General features: G+C 23.1%; 5 protein-coding genes across 5 annotated transcripts; 3 read left to right on the top strand and 2 right to left on the bottom strand. All coding sequences in view use genetic code 6, as the record gives it.

The window, feature by feature from the left end:
* Positions 1-825: 825 nt before the first annotated feature.
* On the top strand, positions 826-3,025 carry TTHERM_000082269 (transmembrane protein, putative; the record flags this gene model as incomplete). Its single annotated transcript, XM_012796804.1, has 3 exons — positions 826-1,788; positions 2,073-2,150; positions 2,231-3,025. The coding sequence occupies exons 1-3, from the start codon at positions 865-867 to the stop codon at positions 3,023-3,025; spliced, it is 1,797 nt and encodes a 598-aa protein (XP_012652258.1). The 5' UTR covers positions 826-864.
* An 847-nt stretch (positions 3,026-3,872) lies between these two features.
* Positions 3,873-7,499, bottom strand: TTHERM_00082270 (hypothetical protein; the record flags this gene model as incomplete). Its single annotated transcript, XM_001012572.2, has 8 exons — positions 3,873-4,540; positions 4,604-4,898; positions 4,959-5,224; positions 5,274-5,420; positions 5,476-6,111; positions 6,173-6,365; positions 6,425-6,526; positions 6,585-7,499. The coding sequence occupies 8 exons, from the start codon at positions 7,497-7,499 to the stop codon at positions 3,873-3,875; spliced, it is 3,222 nt and encodes a 1,073-aa protein (XP_001012572.2).
* Positions 7,500-7,966: 467 nt separating this feature from the next.
* Positions 7,967-8,329, bottom strand: TTHERM_00082260 (Dpy-30 motif protein; the record flags this gene model as incomplete). Its single annotated transcript, XM_001012571.3, has 1 exon — positions 7,967-8,329. The coding sequence occupies one exon, from the start codon at positions 8,327-8,329 to the stop codon at positions 7,967-7,969; it is 363 nt and encodes a 120-aa protein (XP_001012571.1).
* Positions 8,330-9,344: 1,015 nt separating this feature from the next.
* On the top strand, positions 9,345-10,998 carry TTHERM_00082250 (hypothetical protein; the record flags this gene model as incomplete). The annotated part of the gene is made up of 8 exons (XM_001012570.3): positions 9,345-9,512; positions 9,649-9,780; positions 9,855-9,916; positions 10,002-10,100; positions 10,161-10,226; positions 10,298-10,627; positions 10,689-10,764; positions 10,819-10,998. The coding sequence occupies 8 exons, from the start codon at positions 9,345-9,347 to the stop codon at positions 10,996-10,998; spliced, it is 1,113 nt and encodes a 370-aa protein (XP_001012570.1).
* A 1,601-nt stretch (positions 10,999-12,599) lies between these two features.
* On the top strand, positions 12,600-15,784 carry TTHERM_00082240 (WD repeat protein). The gene is made up of 4 exons (XM_001012569.3): positions 12,600-13,282; positions 13,399-14,038; positions 14,173-14,512; positions 14,703-15,784. Exons 1-4 carry the CDS (start codon positions 12,690-12,692, stop codon positions 15,539-15,541), a joined length of 2,412 nt encoding a protein of 803 aa, XP_001012569.3. The 5' UTR covers positions 12,600-12,689; the 3' UTR covers positions 15,542-15,784.
* Positions 15,785-15,979: the final 195 nt, after the last annotated feature.

Below are 15,979 nucleotides of genomic sequence, written 5' to 3' on the forward strand. Positions count from 1 at the left end.
TTTATTTTAATTAAAATTTTTATACAATTAAGAATTTGAGAATGATAAATTATAAAATTAATTTTTTTTCTGATTTTTAGATTTTTTAGTTTTTGTATTATCAATTGCAAATATTGTAATTAAATATAGAATATTAAATCATTTTAATTTACTATTTGATTGATTTTTTTTAGTGTCAAGTAGTTTTTATATTCCATTTATATATATATATATATATATATATTTTAATTTCGAAGTTGAAGTCAAATAAAGTTAAATTAATTACTGTATTTTCTTAATTATCATTACTAATTTTTAATCATACTTTCTAAAAAATGAACTGCTTAAAAATTTTAATTTTTTTTTAACTTAAAAACTATTTTAGAGTTGTAAAAAATACAAATTACGGAAAATAAAAATAAATGAGAGAAAAAATTTATTAATAATATGCTATTATTAGCTATGCAGATATTTTATTGGTTCAGATTAAAATTAAAAATGAAATAAATCATACTTATTTTTTTTTATCAATTATAATTTTTCAAATATATTATTTGAGACTAAGCTGTTTGTAATCAATTTATTTTACTTAAAAATCAAATTCAATTTTGATTTTATGCAGAACGAATTTTTAAAAAATTATACTTTTATTTGCTCAATTGAACTTTATCTTTAAATGAACTTGAAAGTCATTCTGATGAAATTTAAAAAAATTCCTATTCGAAAATAATAAACAATGAATTTATTGGTATCTTTTGTTATATTTTAAAAAGTCTCCCGATTTATAATAAGAAAAATTAAGAAAAAAAGTTTTTAAATAATGAGTCATCTTTGAACTTTTTGCAATTAAAATAATTAAAAAATAATAAAAAATACTAGAAAGATATGCAAAAATTATAAAAATTAGATTTCTTTTCATAGCAATTTTCATTTTTTGTGGGGCTATAAAAGAAAAAGAAAACAATAGAAGGAGGCTTGTATACTATTGCGGCTTTTGGTTTATCTTTAGGTTATCTCATTTATCTTCTTGTTTTATTTTATGATAACAAGTTTCTTCCCAAAATTACTACTAAAATAAAAAATTAAACAACTTTATAGGATATTTAGCTAAGTTAGAGTGTCTTTGGATTTACCTTTAGCAGCTAAGGATTGACTTTGTAATAATTAGAATAATCTACAGGCAAGCAATATCTCACTTTTAAAGCTTAATACTCTTATATTTCTTTATAAAATTAAAATTATATTGATCTTCCTATTACTAATTGTCCTGATTAAAATTTCTCAGGTTACTTGTGCCTTGATATTAATAATATGACTGATACCCAAAAAACTCTGACTATTGATCCTACTACATAAGCTATGTCATAATATACATTAACAGTTTAGCCTTGTACAGGATTACCAACATGTGCTAGTCCTGATGAAATAAAAAAGTATATAATAGACAACAATTTCTAGTTTTATATGAAAATTAGAATTGTTCAGTATAATGAGTAATCTTAAAAATATGAATAAGGATACTAAATAGAATTAGTTTAATTTGATGATAGTTTACCATTTTAGAATTAATACTAGTTAACTTAGTCAGTAACTACAGTTAATCAAGGTTTCCTTTTCTAAAATACATCAGTCTCAAAGTTTATATCTGGTTATTAGAAATCCTCATTATACTATTCCCCAAATAATTTACTTTAAAAGGCAGGATTCACAGGATACGCTTAATTTTTGTTCTTCTTACAACAAAACTAAGAGATAAATCATATTCAATACCCACTTATTACAGAAGCTTTGGCTCAATTTATGCCTGTAGTAAATATATTATTTACATTAGGTATTTTTACAAGATTATTTTCAGAATCAAAAATAGTGGAACATTTAAATACATTATTTTTGAAAGAATACTATAGGAGCACTGCTCTTAAATTACTATCATCTGAATAAAAAGATGATTAATTAAAAAAAGTGAACCCGAGCTCAGTAAAAAAAAAAAATATATTTCATCTCTCGGTCCCAGTTGTTGGGACCGAGAGATGAAATATATTTTTTTTTTTTACTGAGCTCGGGTTCACTTTTTTTTATATATTAATTAAAAGTTAATAAAAGTGATAATAAAAATCAGATTAACCAGCTAAATGAAATAAATAAAAAGATTGATAAAAATGTACTTTATGGTAATAATTAAAATATCTAAACAAAATAAAATTCAAATAATCCTTTAACAGCGGAATAAATTATTGGTTTTTAAAAGTAGATCGATGAAAATGAATTTAAAAATGAAGGAAAGTCAAAGTTTTAATCAAATTTTTTTCAATTCTACAAGCAATACTTCTTTGGTAAAATAATAAAATAAACTTCTCAAAGGGATAAACTCTATCAAAAGATGTGCGAATTTACTAAAAAATCAATCGATATTTACTAATTATACAGAAATATGATGAAGGTTAATATGGCAATAAAATTGCTTATGAGCAAAGAATAATACGCAGCTTTGTAATATTGTGGATGCGAAATGGATTTAGATTAATTAAATTTTGAGAAAAACTCTCCTTTGTGTCTTAACAATAATTAAAATCTAATTTATAAAAATTAAGAAATCTTAGATAAATAACAAAGTAATAACAACTAAATTACTTAACCTATTATATATAATGCTTAACTTTAAGACTTAGAAGAAGGTAAAAATAAAAAAATAGTTCATAAAAACGATGAAGCATATTTAAATTAGATTGCTGCTATTGACAGTGATTTACCTTTATAAAGGTAGGTAAACAATAGCTATATATAACAAATGTCAAAAAACAAAGAGTATTAGCTATCCTTAAGAAAGAATGATAACCACTCAACCAATTGCGAGATGCCATCTTTATCAAATTCAAATTAAACAAGCAATCATCTTCAATAATAGGAAGAAATTCTTACTAATAAACACATACAGCAGTTATATTTAAAGAAATTTATTGACAAGATTAATAGGAATTAAGAAATAACGCAAGTTGATTTAAACATCTATTCATCCCTTTTAGGATCAGAATCAAGGTTTAGCTGATAATATATACTTGTATTTTTTTAGTATAATCAAATTGCAATTTGTTCTTTGTAAATTTTTTGATTAAATTCTTCCTAATTCTAAAAAATCTAATTAAAATATTAATTTTTTTGTTTTTAATTTTAATCAATTAAAAAATAAATAAGTTCATTTTTTAATTAATAAATAAACTTTTGATTTGAAATCAATAAGAAAGTTTATTAATTAATTAAGTATATTACCAATAATGAATTAGTGTTCAATTATTACTCTTTGATTTTGTTTAATTATTTATATAAAAATTATTTAAAGCTTTTTTTTGCAAATTAAAGGTATTGAAATAAAATAATCTCAAAAACTTAAATTTATCAAATACCAATTTCGAAAAAATTTTTTAAAATATTTATTGTATTTTTATAATATTTCTAAATTTTAAAATTAATTTATTATTTTTGCCTGTTTTTAGTAAAAAAATCTTAATATACTATCCCTAATACACTAACTTGTACACTCATATTGAGGATTTATGGTAAGTATATATCGAAGGAAGTCTTTTGGTTAAATATAATGAAAAACTCAATAAAAATGTATTAAATTTTTTACTTTCATAAATATTATTTATTAAATTTATTTCTTAATTTTTAAAGATCATTATCATTATATTATTATTTTATTTTTTGATTTCGAAGTTAAAATTAAAATCAACTAACTAACTAGCCATCAGTTATTAAATGAAGAACTATTTGCTTCAGATATTTTGTAATTATAATAAATAAAAATAATTAGAATTTTAATAATTTATTATTTTGCAATTAAATATATAAAACTAATTAAATTTATTTTAAGCAATAATCAATCATTCATTGATTCATTTTGTAATAAAGGCTAATATCTTTCTAAATTTTTCCCAAGAAGATTCAATAGCAAATATCATGTCTTCTTTAGTTTTTTCCTCGAATTATTCATATTTAATTTATTTTACAACTGATCCAGGAAGGGTAAGGAAGTCTTCTTTTATGTTGGTATGCAAAGCCAATAAACTCTAATTTTTTTTCTCAAGCTATTTAATTAATGGGTACATCATTTTATATGTTTCCTCTAATAACCCTAATTAACTAACAGTGTCATAAAGAGAAGTGAGCCTTTCTTTGAATTTTTACTACTCAATTTATGGATCAAATACTGTAGTTGAATTACTGTTATTATTATTATTATTATTATTGTTAGAAGTACTGTTTGCTGTTTTTGAGCTCGATTACTAACCATTTTTATTTAAAATATTTCCCATAATAGAATTTCCAGTTTTACTTGGATTTTTAACTGTATTCATTGAAGTTATTGATTTTTACTTACCTTTACTATCATCTTTTTTAGAATCATCAGTCATTTCAAACTTATCTGTTCTACTTACTAGCTCTTATATTGCTTTAGGAGCTTTTATCTTTAAAAAATTTTATTTGATGCAGTCATCGTTAACCAGAAAAGGTATTAATCTCATAACTGCTACATTGAGAGGTGTTTTTTCGGTTGTTACTCCTATATTTTAATTTGTAAATAGATATATTTAATCTTTAAAAATTTATATTTGTATATTTTTACCTTAACAAAATTCTCTGTATGTAACTTCTAACCAACGACTGCTTTTTTTAGGCAGCACTTTACTTACTATTTTGGTAAAATCTTAAAACCCAATTAGACATTCAAATCTTGGATTAGATTTCAATTTTAAGGAAGAGTATACTCCTTCTAGCTCAAAGAATCTTTAGTCAACCATAGTTTCTAATATGCATCTACACAAAGTATCGAACCGAATATAAGAGTCTTCTTACTCTTGTTATGTTCCTGTATACACTCCTAAAGGATCGTTTGTCCTTTGAATCACATCTTGCTGTACCTAAAAAAATAATTAAAAAATATTACTGTCTGTTTCACTTTTTTTTTTTGCTAATTTTACTATCCTTTTAAATTTGCTCTCTAAAGCAGAGAGATCTAATTTATATAAATTTTCTTCTTGAGCTATTGTTTCCCATATTCTAAGACTGTAGTCGTTTGAAACTAAGTCCAAGCACCTCTGTAAAATATTAGGATATAAAGGCAAGTACTAATTTTAACCATAGTAATTTTTGTTAGTCATTCTTACTAAATAAGCTATCTTCTATAGGATTGTAACAGTTTCTTAAGTTCTCATGTATGTCTTTTTAAATCTCTATCTATTTATACCTTTAATAGAAAACTTATAAAATTAAAATTCAATAATAAATAATTTAACCTATTTAAACTGCATAAGCTGTATTGTTGTAGAGATAAGAAGTGTTATCTTAGTCTTATTCTAATAGCTCATCTAACCCGCATATTTCACAAAATATCTTAAATCTTTCATTCTATTTCCCATACTTTTTTAAGCTAATAAGATAATCTTCATTATAAAAAAAATATTTTTTTTTTTAAATATAATTTATTCATTTCTTTACCTTTCATGAGTGATTCTGCAACATCTTTGTTTCCAAATTTTTTTAGAAACCACTCACAAACATAAATATTCATTGGTATGCAGGGACGTAGGTCGTTTTCATCCATGATATCAGATAAAAACTTATCTGAAAAAACAGCATTTGTAACCATTAAAGTCCACTCTTTAGACTACACAGTAGCACTTTTCAGATATATAATAGGCTAAATAATAATATGTGTTATGTCATTTTCTTTTTTTAAAACTGGATTCTTTTCAACAACGAATGTGCATTAAATTTGTTTGTCTGCTGTATAATACTGCTTAATCTTATTTTTTATATCATCCTATTAATTATTCTTATTTAAAACCCCACTATTATTATGTGCATTAGTTCCCATTTCTATTTTATCTTTTTAGTTTAAATTGGCTGAATTAAGCATGCCATTATTTACATTCTAAGAAGCATTATTATTGTTATCTTTAAACATGTTGTTGTATAACTGAATCTTCTTGCTTTGTTTTTGTATTTATTCATTCAATCTTTTATTTTCTTATTTTAAATTCTCAATTGTTTAAGTGTAATAGTCTTCTAATATCCTTATATTAGAATTTTAAGAGCTAATTGAGTTTCGTTTCTGATCCTGCTCATTACTTTCTGTTTCCAAAAAGAAAATGTTATAAATAAGACTTATTTTTATCATAACTTAATTAATTACCTGCTCCCTACTTATCGGTCTGTATTGTGAGCATTTTATGCAAAAATTGGCTCCTTTGTTCTTGTAAGTCTTAACATATTTTAGTCAATTCTTCATTTTCTTTATTTAGTTTTCCAATCTTAATGAGTGCATTATCAATTTTTTCGTAGTTACTTTTTAAGAGATCCTCTAAATCTTCAAACAGCTTACAAACCTATCACATATAATATTATATAAAACTGCTTTAATTAATACTTGAATAATTTAGTTTACTTTATCATTTCTTGGGTCAGTTTTTAAAATACTTTTAAATTAGTATAAAGATTTTATATAAACATTATAGTCTTGCTTACTTTTACCAAAAACTTCTAATTCCTTTTATTAGAAATATTATGTGTTGGAGAAATAATTTTTTAAAAGAAAATAATTTTACTTTGAAATAATAATTGTATGTATCCATCAAGACTTTAAGAGCCTCCTAAAAATCAGTTATCAAAATAATTTCTTTGTCTTGGAAGGTATTAAATTTTTTCAACTACTCTTCTTAATTGTTGATATACTAATCGTAATACTCTATGATGGTTTAAATTTCCTGTCCTATAATTTAAGCAATTTCTTTATTAACTTCTTTACTAGGTCCATCCTTTATTAAGGTTTCAATAAAAAACCTTTCGTATAGCCTTTTAATGTTTACAACTCTCTCTTTTTAAGAAGAAAGAAATTCTTTTGATTTCATTTTTTTTATAAGCTCTAAAGTGTATTTTTCTTTATCATCATGGTGTTCTAATATTTCTAATAGATTATTAGAGTAGTTTCCTAGGATATAAATAACGTTGCTTAAGTTTGTCACACGTTTAATCATCTCAGAATTTTGATTATTATCAGTTTACTGCTTTTTCTATTTGGTTTGTTATTGAAATCTTTCTTCTTACTATTCATCTTATATCATGTTCTACTATGATTTCTCAATTGTTATTTTTTTAGATTTAGGACTTAAATCTTTTTATTTAAATTTATAAACGACTCCTTTTTCTGCGCTCACTAAATGATGAGAATTTTCTCTTTTTGGTGAAGTACTTTACATTTTAATTTAGGGAAAATTTGTTTAATTCTCAAAAGAATTATTTCTTTTTAATTGATTACTATCTTGCCTAACAAAATTAATTCCTGTTCTAGCCGTCTTTACTCCACCAAGTATTTTATCAATCTCACTTGATAGGTCCAATTCTTTCTTCTATTTTTTCCCATAAAACGAAGGAATTTATTCTTTGCCTAAAGTTTAAAATGGATTTCCATTATCTTACCTCGTTAAAATTGATTTTTTATCTGTAAGTTCTACCTTCATCATTTGTTTAAATAGTAAAATTTACCAAATATATAAAAAATTATATTGAATAGATTTAAAGAATGTAATAAGATCTAAACATTAAAGTAATCATAAATTTAAATAATACAGACTAACCTTTAAAAAAGAGCTTAAATTTAATGGAAAAATGTATGTTTTAATAAATCAATTTTAATTGATTATTTTTATTTTAAAAAATATTTTAAAATTTATCAATAGAAAAAAGATAAAAGTTGTTTTTTTGTGTTTAAAAATTAAATAAAAAAAATTCATTTTTAAGTAAATAATTTATTTTGATAATAAAAACATTAGCTAAATGAATGACAAAAAATATCTTGCAAAAATTTCAAATTTTTATATTTTTTTTGAAAATACTTTTTAACATTTTAACTAAAATTATTTAATAATTAAGAATTTTTTAAGAGAAATCTAAGACTAAACATAAAAAACAATAATATTTAATCAATTATTCATTTAATTTCAGCCTAAGTTGGAGCTATAACAGGTTTTGATTCTTAACTGTTTAAGGGTACTTTAGCATGTTATTAAGAATAAGGATTATGTGTAATTAGATAATATGAAAAGAATTCTATAGGATTAATTGGTCTTTCTTTTTCTAAAGCCTCTAATGCTTAGTATACAGTAGGAAGAATTGCTTTTTCAAGATAAAGTCTAGTTGGTAAAGCATTTAAATTTATTTAAGGTTGATCTTCTAAAGCTCTCGCTTCCACATATTATGCTTCCTTTTCATCATCTAAATTAAATTCAGGATCTATAGGCTTGCTTTTTGATTAAATTTTAGTTCCTTCTTATTATAACTACTCGCCTTCCATTTAATATATCTCTAATCTATTCCTAAGTAAATATGGTTAACTAACTATTCAAAATTTTAATTTATTCTATGCCAAAAAGCAATTCCTGTTTTCAATCTTAACTATTGAGTTATGATTCTTATCTAATTTTTTAATACAAATTTTAATTGCTTGTAAAAGTAAAACTTTTTCTTATTAATTAAATAACAAAATTTAATAATTAAACTAATGTTTGCAAATAAACAATATTAATTGATTTATAATAATTAGATCTATTATATTAAATAATTTGTTGTAGTATTTATAAAATACTTGCTTTAAATTCTTTATTCAGAGCTAATTAAAAAATAATTTTTTATTTTCATAATTAACAAAAATATAATTTGAATATTAAAAAAATCTTTAAAATGAAAATATATTTAAGGAATGCAATCTGCCTAAAACAATAAGTTTTTATCAAATAATCGTTAAGATATTTTTATATGATTTTCATATTTTCAAATGATTGAATATTGATTAATAATATTGATTAATTATGATTTACCTTTATCTTTATTTTTATGCTATAAAAAGCTAATTCTTCTTCAATGTTATTTGACTAAAAATGTGATTCGATGATTATTTAAGCATATAAAAATTTATTTAAATTATTATTGTCATGTAAATTCAATAAAAATAATTTTAATTTTTTTGAACGCTTAGTAAAATAGTCATATAAAATAAGAAGAAATGTTTATAAATAAAACGCTTAAAAAGAAAAGTTATTAATCTTAGTAATCAATTGAATTTTCAAGATGAATCATTCATTCATTAAATGATTTACTATCAGGTTTTTTTAGAATGCAGTTTTACATATTTCTTTCGTAACTTCGATAAATTAATTGATTTATGTAAGAATAAAATTTGATAAGATTGATTAATATATAATAATATAGTAGAAACTATTAATTTGTCAAATAAAATCGAATTTACTTCAAACTTTTTAGGGTAGAATTAACATTTAAAGCTGCATTTAGAAATAATATTCATTTGAGAAATGGCGTATGTTACTGATTTACATGATCCCTCAGGATTGGGAATGTTTTCTAAGGCCGGTAGATTCACGTCTGAAAAATACATTATATTTTAGAGGAAAGATGAAATACTTTACAATAAAAAAAGAGTGCTTAAGGTTTCGTCATATCCTTCATTAGGATTGGAAAATGTAAAAATTAATTTAATTTCAACTCTCATAAAATATTTTAATTAATTAAATTATTTTTTAAGTTTTTTGAATCTTAAAATAGCATTTCAAAACTGTAAGTTTTTAAATCAATAATATAATATTTTTTTTTTAAAAGAAAGTGAATGAGTTTGATAAAAAGAAGTAAGATGACGCAAAAAAAGATGAAGAGGATAAAGATAAAAATAAAAAAGAAGGCAATTAACCATTTGATAAGCAGCTTTCACGTGAGCGTTTGAATTAGATAAAGGTAAATAAAATACATATTTTGCTTTAATTCTGTTTTTTAATCTATTCAAATTCTTTAAAAAAAATATAATAAAGGGTATTAAAAATCCGCCTAAACCTGTTGGGTATTATCATCCTAGATATACAGTTCTCGAAAAGTAAAGCTTTCTCTTTAAAAATAATTTTTATTCAGGAAAAATAAAAATAAGTGCTTAATTAATAGATTTTCTTTATTATAATTAGATCACCTTAGCTAGTTTGGAACATCCTTGAAGTATATAAAAAATAATATTAGAAACCTATTTCAGAAAAACCAGAAGTGACATATGAAGAGCTTACATAGTAAAAATGAGTTATAAATAATACAGGAAATAATTAATTATATTTATATTATATTTAAAGACCAATTCCTGAAAAATTGCCACTTAAGGTTCAAGGTTTAATTGAATATGGAAGATCACTTGGAAGGTAATTATTAGATTTAGTTGTTAATAAATATTGATGAAATATAATGTGAATTTATATAAAAATAAATTAAGAGGTGACACATTAATGAACTAAAAAGGTAATCCCCATGAAAATAGATTTGAAACTATTCATCTATCTTAAACTTGGTCAAATATGAAGAGAGTTCCTTCTTTTAACATGAGAAAAACTATTGGAAGAGAAGATAATAAAATATATGAAAATAAAGAATTTGCACCAGATTATCACCCCAACTACGAGTTTGGTAAAAGAGGTTTAGGAAGTAGTGGCCCACTTTTCCAAAAAATACCTTCTCGTAGGCCATTCCATAAGGCTGCTTTAACTCATAATGAAAATTTCTACGATTTCGATAACTATAAAACTAAATCAGTTATATTTAGAAAGTAAAAACTCATTTAAAAATAATCATTAAATAAATAAGTTTTATTTCATTTTCAAAAAAAGTACCACTTGCCCAGACTTCAAGCGTTAATTACCCAGAGAAAGAGATCCAAATTCTCCTTTGCCAAGTTTTATGCAAGTAAATAATATAAAAAATAAAAATAAATATGTCTAAATAAATTATTTTAATTAGAAATTTGTAAACTCTAGAACTCAGCTTGTAAGTTTAAGTCATAAAATGTTAGAAGAAAATAATTATATGGAAGGCAGATTCTAAAGTACAGAATCTTAATTTAAATCAGTACCTAAAACTAAACCTAAATAAGACGACGAAGAATCTCAAGATTCTATTGTTTACGATAACTAAAATTGAACTAGGAGAATAAATAAATATCTATTTTAAGAAATCTTCTTTATATAAAAAATTAACTAACTAATTTAAAAAAAAAAAAAATTTATTTTCTATCTTTCAAATCAAATTAATTTATATTTTTATAAATTTTCAAACGAATATAATGTAAGAATTTAGGTGTTTGTTTAGAGAGTTATTTTAATCACAAATATAGTAAAATATTCTCAAAAGTATTATGTTTCATATTAATATCTCATTTACAATTTATTGGCATTATTGCTAATTTTATTAAAAATTGTTATTACTATGAAGCTTTTTCGATAATAAAAAGTCGTTAAAAATCAAAATAGTAGTTTTTTATTAAAAAAGATTTAATTCTAATAAAAAGTATTTTCATCTAAAATAATTTGAATATCTTATTAAAAAAAAAATCTTTTTTATTAGTGTAAATTATAAATTTATAAAATTTGATTAATTTTTAATATACTAACTTAAAATTAAAAAGCATTGCTATTTATGTGTGAGAAAGATTTCTTAAAAAGTATGGAAAATACATATATTTATTTTAGTGCATTTGATAATTATAATAATATACCATAATTCCTCAAAATATATGCCCAACCGAAAACCTGAGGAAAAGTTTTTATTTGTTTCTTATAAATGGGTATTAGGGAGGAGTTAATTAATGAAAATTATGCTATATTAAAGGAATAAAAATTTAAATTAGAAATTTTGCATTTAAAAACATTTTATAGTTATTATCAATTTATTTCATATCATCTTTATGAAAGTTCAAATTATTTAAAAAGAAAAGTTTTTTTTTAAATAAAAAAACATAATTCAAATTACTTCTATTGAGCTTCTTGGTTTTAACAATATAATTCTCTTTAATTTTGATTAATTATAAATAAGTGCTACCAAATGATTATTAAAAATATTAATTGCAGCAAACTCTATTTATAATTTACTTAAATTTGGTACATAGAATTTTGGTAATATTTATTGATATAAATTTTATTTTTTAAATAATTAACAGAATTATATGTAATTCTCAATAAATTGATCTCTATCTTCATTTAATTTTTAATTTATTTTTGTTGATTTTATTTAAAAATATTTAATTTTCAATATTTAAGTCAGTCAAATTGTTTTTAAGGACTTATTAATTCAAAATCACAAACAAATTCTTTCTTACTTTTTTATTTCACAGAAATTTTAAATAAGAAATTAATTATTTTAGAATTAAATCTTATTAGTAAAGTTCAATTTATATTTTGATTGTCAAAATATATTAAAATAACTTGTAAAAAATAGAAAATATTTTAAAGAGAGATTTATTAATTAATAATAGACAAAAAATAAATCAACTAGTTTGTTTGATGATTAAAAAGAAAGATAACTTTTATCTTCTATTTTATATTAATTATTAGATCAGATTTTTATAATGTGAAAAATAGAAAATGAAAAATTACTGATTATTTTAATAAAATATCTTTCATGTGTTCATTTTCAGGATAAAAATTTTGATATTTTATATTTTTATTAGAAAGAGCAGCTGAGCGATTCTATCATTTTAAATATTTTAAATTATCAAAAAAGGGAATTATTTCTTTATTTATAATAAAATTTAATAAAAATTGACAAAAAATTTATAGAAAGTAAAGCAAGAAAGAAAGAATTTATTTATTGTTTGTTTGTTTAGGTTTACAAAAATGATGAACACTATCTACGAAGAGTTCGATTTCGGCTCGAAGATTAAAGATTTACAAAATAAAAAGATTAAAATAAAGAGGGCAGTTAAAAAAGATGAGCATGGAAATCCTATCATGACTCAAAGTACTATTGGTGGAGAAGATTAGAGCTTAAGCGAATCAGTCATGATGTCGAATAACAAAAATAAGATTAATCCTACCTCAAAACCAAATTTAAGTGCATCATCATTGACTAACTCTACTATATTAAACAAAGCTCTTGACTAATCTTAAATAGTAGCTAATCCTAGATTAATTTAACCTCCTCAATCTAGCAATTAACAAATAGGAGGAGTAAGCAACACTCAATAAGGAGTACCAGAAAGAAAAATTAATAACCCACTTTTTTATTCCACTGCTCCAAGTGGAGCTGCTGGTGGCAAATTCAATAGCCATTTGGTTGGAGGAAATCAACTTCTCAATACAACTAATAATTAGATACAACAAAAGCTTAATCCTGGATAAGATGATTCAGGAAAGGGTGATAGAAAAGCAGGCAATCAACTCTTCATGAGTTAAAATGTTAATTTGGGATAAAGCACCGTTTCCTCAAGGTAATTGGAAATAAATTAAATAATAGAAAAACATTTATTTAGCAAATAATTAAATGGAGACTTTTAATAATTGGATATAAAACCCATTTCAATCTTTTAATATAAATATAAAATAGATAATTTGCTCAAGATTTGTAACATTTAGTTCTTCCTCGTTCTGTAACTTAGGCCATTGGTGAAGAAGATGAGGCTGTTCAAAAAATGGAAGCCCACATTGCAAAAGAGAAGAAGAAAATTGATATAGATTTCGATTAAACCATTAGTGATGTAGTTGAAATGTTCAATTAACAACGTCAGACACTTCATTCTAAATTTGATGACTTTCTAAATCGTTATAAAGAAAATTATTCTAATTTGAAGGAAAGAGTTACCTACTTCAAAGAAAAATCCTATTTAGTTTCAAATAAGAATAACACTTCTGCACCTAACTAGAATATTAGTACTTTGAATATGGTTACTTATTATGGAAGAGATCCTGTAGCTACAGACACTATAGTCAAATTGAGGGATGAAAAGTGCAAGCTTCAAGCAACTATTGACAACATCGAAAAGGAAGTAGAAAAGAAGCTTTTGAATTTCCTTTCTGATGAATTATCTAAGCAATCTTTCCACTTACCTCTTTACAATCACTCCGAAACTTCTTAACTTCTATTAACAGAAATCAAGATGAACATTATCAATTCTTTAAGTGAAAATCTTAGAAACTTAAATCATTTAGCATATGCAACTTAATTCCCTGAGTTTAGACATATGACAGTAAATTATTATTCAAATTTCATTTTTTATTACTTACTTCGAATCAACAATAAGAAATTTTATCATGATGATAATTAATTATTTTTGAATTTGAATTTAAGGAATTTTGAATAAGGATATTTTTTAATTTTTAGGTAAGTCCAACTATCACATCCCTTATTTCTGAAGATAGAACATCAGTTATTGGTGATTACAGACCTCAAAAGGGTCTTTAAGTTTCTATCGAAGCTAAATTTTCAACTTCACATAATGACTCAATTTTGTGTTTGTTTGCTCTTAATGAAGATACTATAGCTACAGGTTCTAAAGATTCAACCATTAAGATTTGGAATATTACTTTAAATAAGCATTTAGCTAGTCTCCAAGGTTATCACTAGTCATCAGTTAACGCTCTTAGAGGATTTAGAGCTTTCCCTTCAGAAATGAACATTGGAAAAAGCTAAAAGGGCTCAAATTTAGCCAAATTTTTGCAAAGTAATTTTTTTTTAATTTAAATTCAAGCAAGCAAGCAATTTTTTAACAAATAAATAGCTTTAAATAAATTATTTTAAAAAAGATTAAATTAAAAAATGAATAACAAGCAAAAATAATAATTTATAATAAAATAATTAATTAAAAAAGAACAAAATAATTAATTATTTATCATTAATAATTTTATAAATAGATCGTTAACAAAATGAGAAAGAAAAGGAACTTTTATATTTGGCATCAGGAGGTGGTATGGGAGACCATTAAGTTATTGTTTGGGATATATAAAAACATTCCCCAATTAGAGTTTTGAAGGGTCATACTGGAACTGTTACCAGTTTAATCAGTGTCAAGGATGGTAGAACTTTATTAAGTTCTTCATAGGATGGCACAATAATTATTTGGGATGTTCTTAATGGAGTTCCTTTGGCTTAAATGAGAGAACATGGTGGACCTGTTAACTGCATGACTATTTCAAAAGATGGTAGTATGCTTTTGAGTGGTTCAAGTGATAAAACAATTAAAGTTTGGGGATTAACTCATGTATTTAATGTAGGTTTACAACGTAAAGTATTAGATGTTTTCACCTTCTAAAAGTCAATTGAAGACACTTGCCATGTTTACAGTATAAACTCTTCTCATATGGATCCTAACATCATATTCACTGGTGGCTCTGACTCCAAAATCAAAATCTGGAACTTAGCTAACAATACTTTGGAGAGAGAAATCGTTGGACATTAAACTATAGTCTCAGAATTAATTCTTTTTGAAAACCCATTCGATAACAAAAAAAGCAACTATATGTTATTAAGTTGTGGATCAAGTGATGAGCTCCTTCGTTTGTCTAACCCAATCTCTCCTATTAATAATGGTTTAATGATTGATGAAAGATTATATCACGAATGGGCTCCTTCCTGTTCCCCTGTAATGCAAATCATTCGTAATAATGCTGATGATTCTATTCGTGTAGCTATAGTTACTCAAGATGCTAATGAAAGATTCTTTTTAGTATTCAAAATACGTTCAGCCTATTGAAATTCAATTATTTATTTATTAAATTGGATTTTAAATTCTAAAATTATTAGTGCAAGTTTAGAATATTTTAATTAATTATTTATCTTATTTTCTGCAAACCTTTATGTATCTGTTTAATTTAAGAATGCAACTTTAGTTGTTTTCTTATAGATTGATTGATTATGTAATTTAATTTCAATTAAATACTATTTTAAATTTTTGTAAAAATCTATTTTAATTAATTGAGATAATAACGATCAGTAATTAATTAATTAATGGTACCTTTTAACTTTTAAATACTTTAAATCCAAATATTTTTTTTTGTAATTAGAAAAATAAAAATAATTTTTAAGTGTAAAAATCTAATTACTATTTTTATTAGTTATTTAAAAAAAATATTATGATGTATTTTTTAATAAGTAGAAATATTTAAGAATAATTAAATTATCCAACAGTTTA

This window comes from Tetrahymena thermophila (assembly GCF_000189635.1).
Source record: "Tetrahymena thermophila SB210 genomic scaffold scf_8254697, whole genome shotgun sequence".
Classification (NCBI taxonomy): domain Eukaryota; phylum Ciliophora; class Oligohymenophorea; order Hymenostomatida; family Tetrahymenidae; genus Tetrahymena; species Tetrahymena thermophila.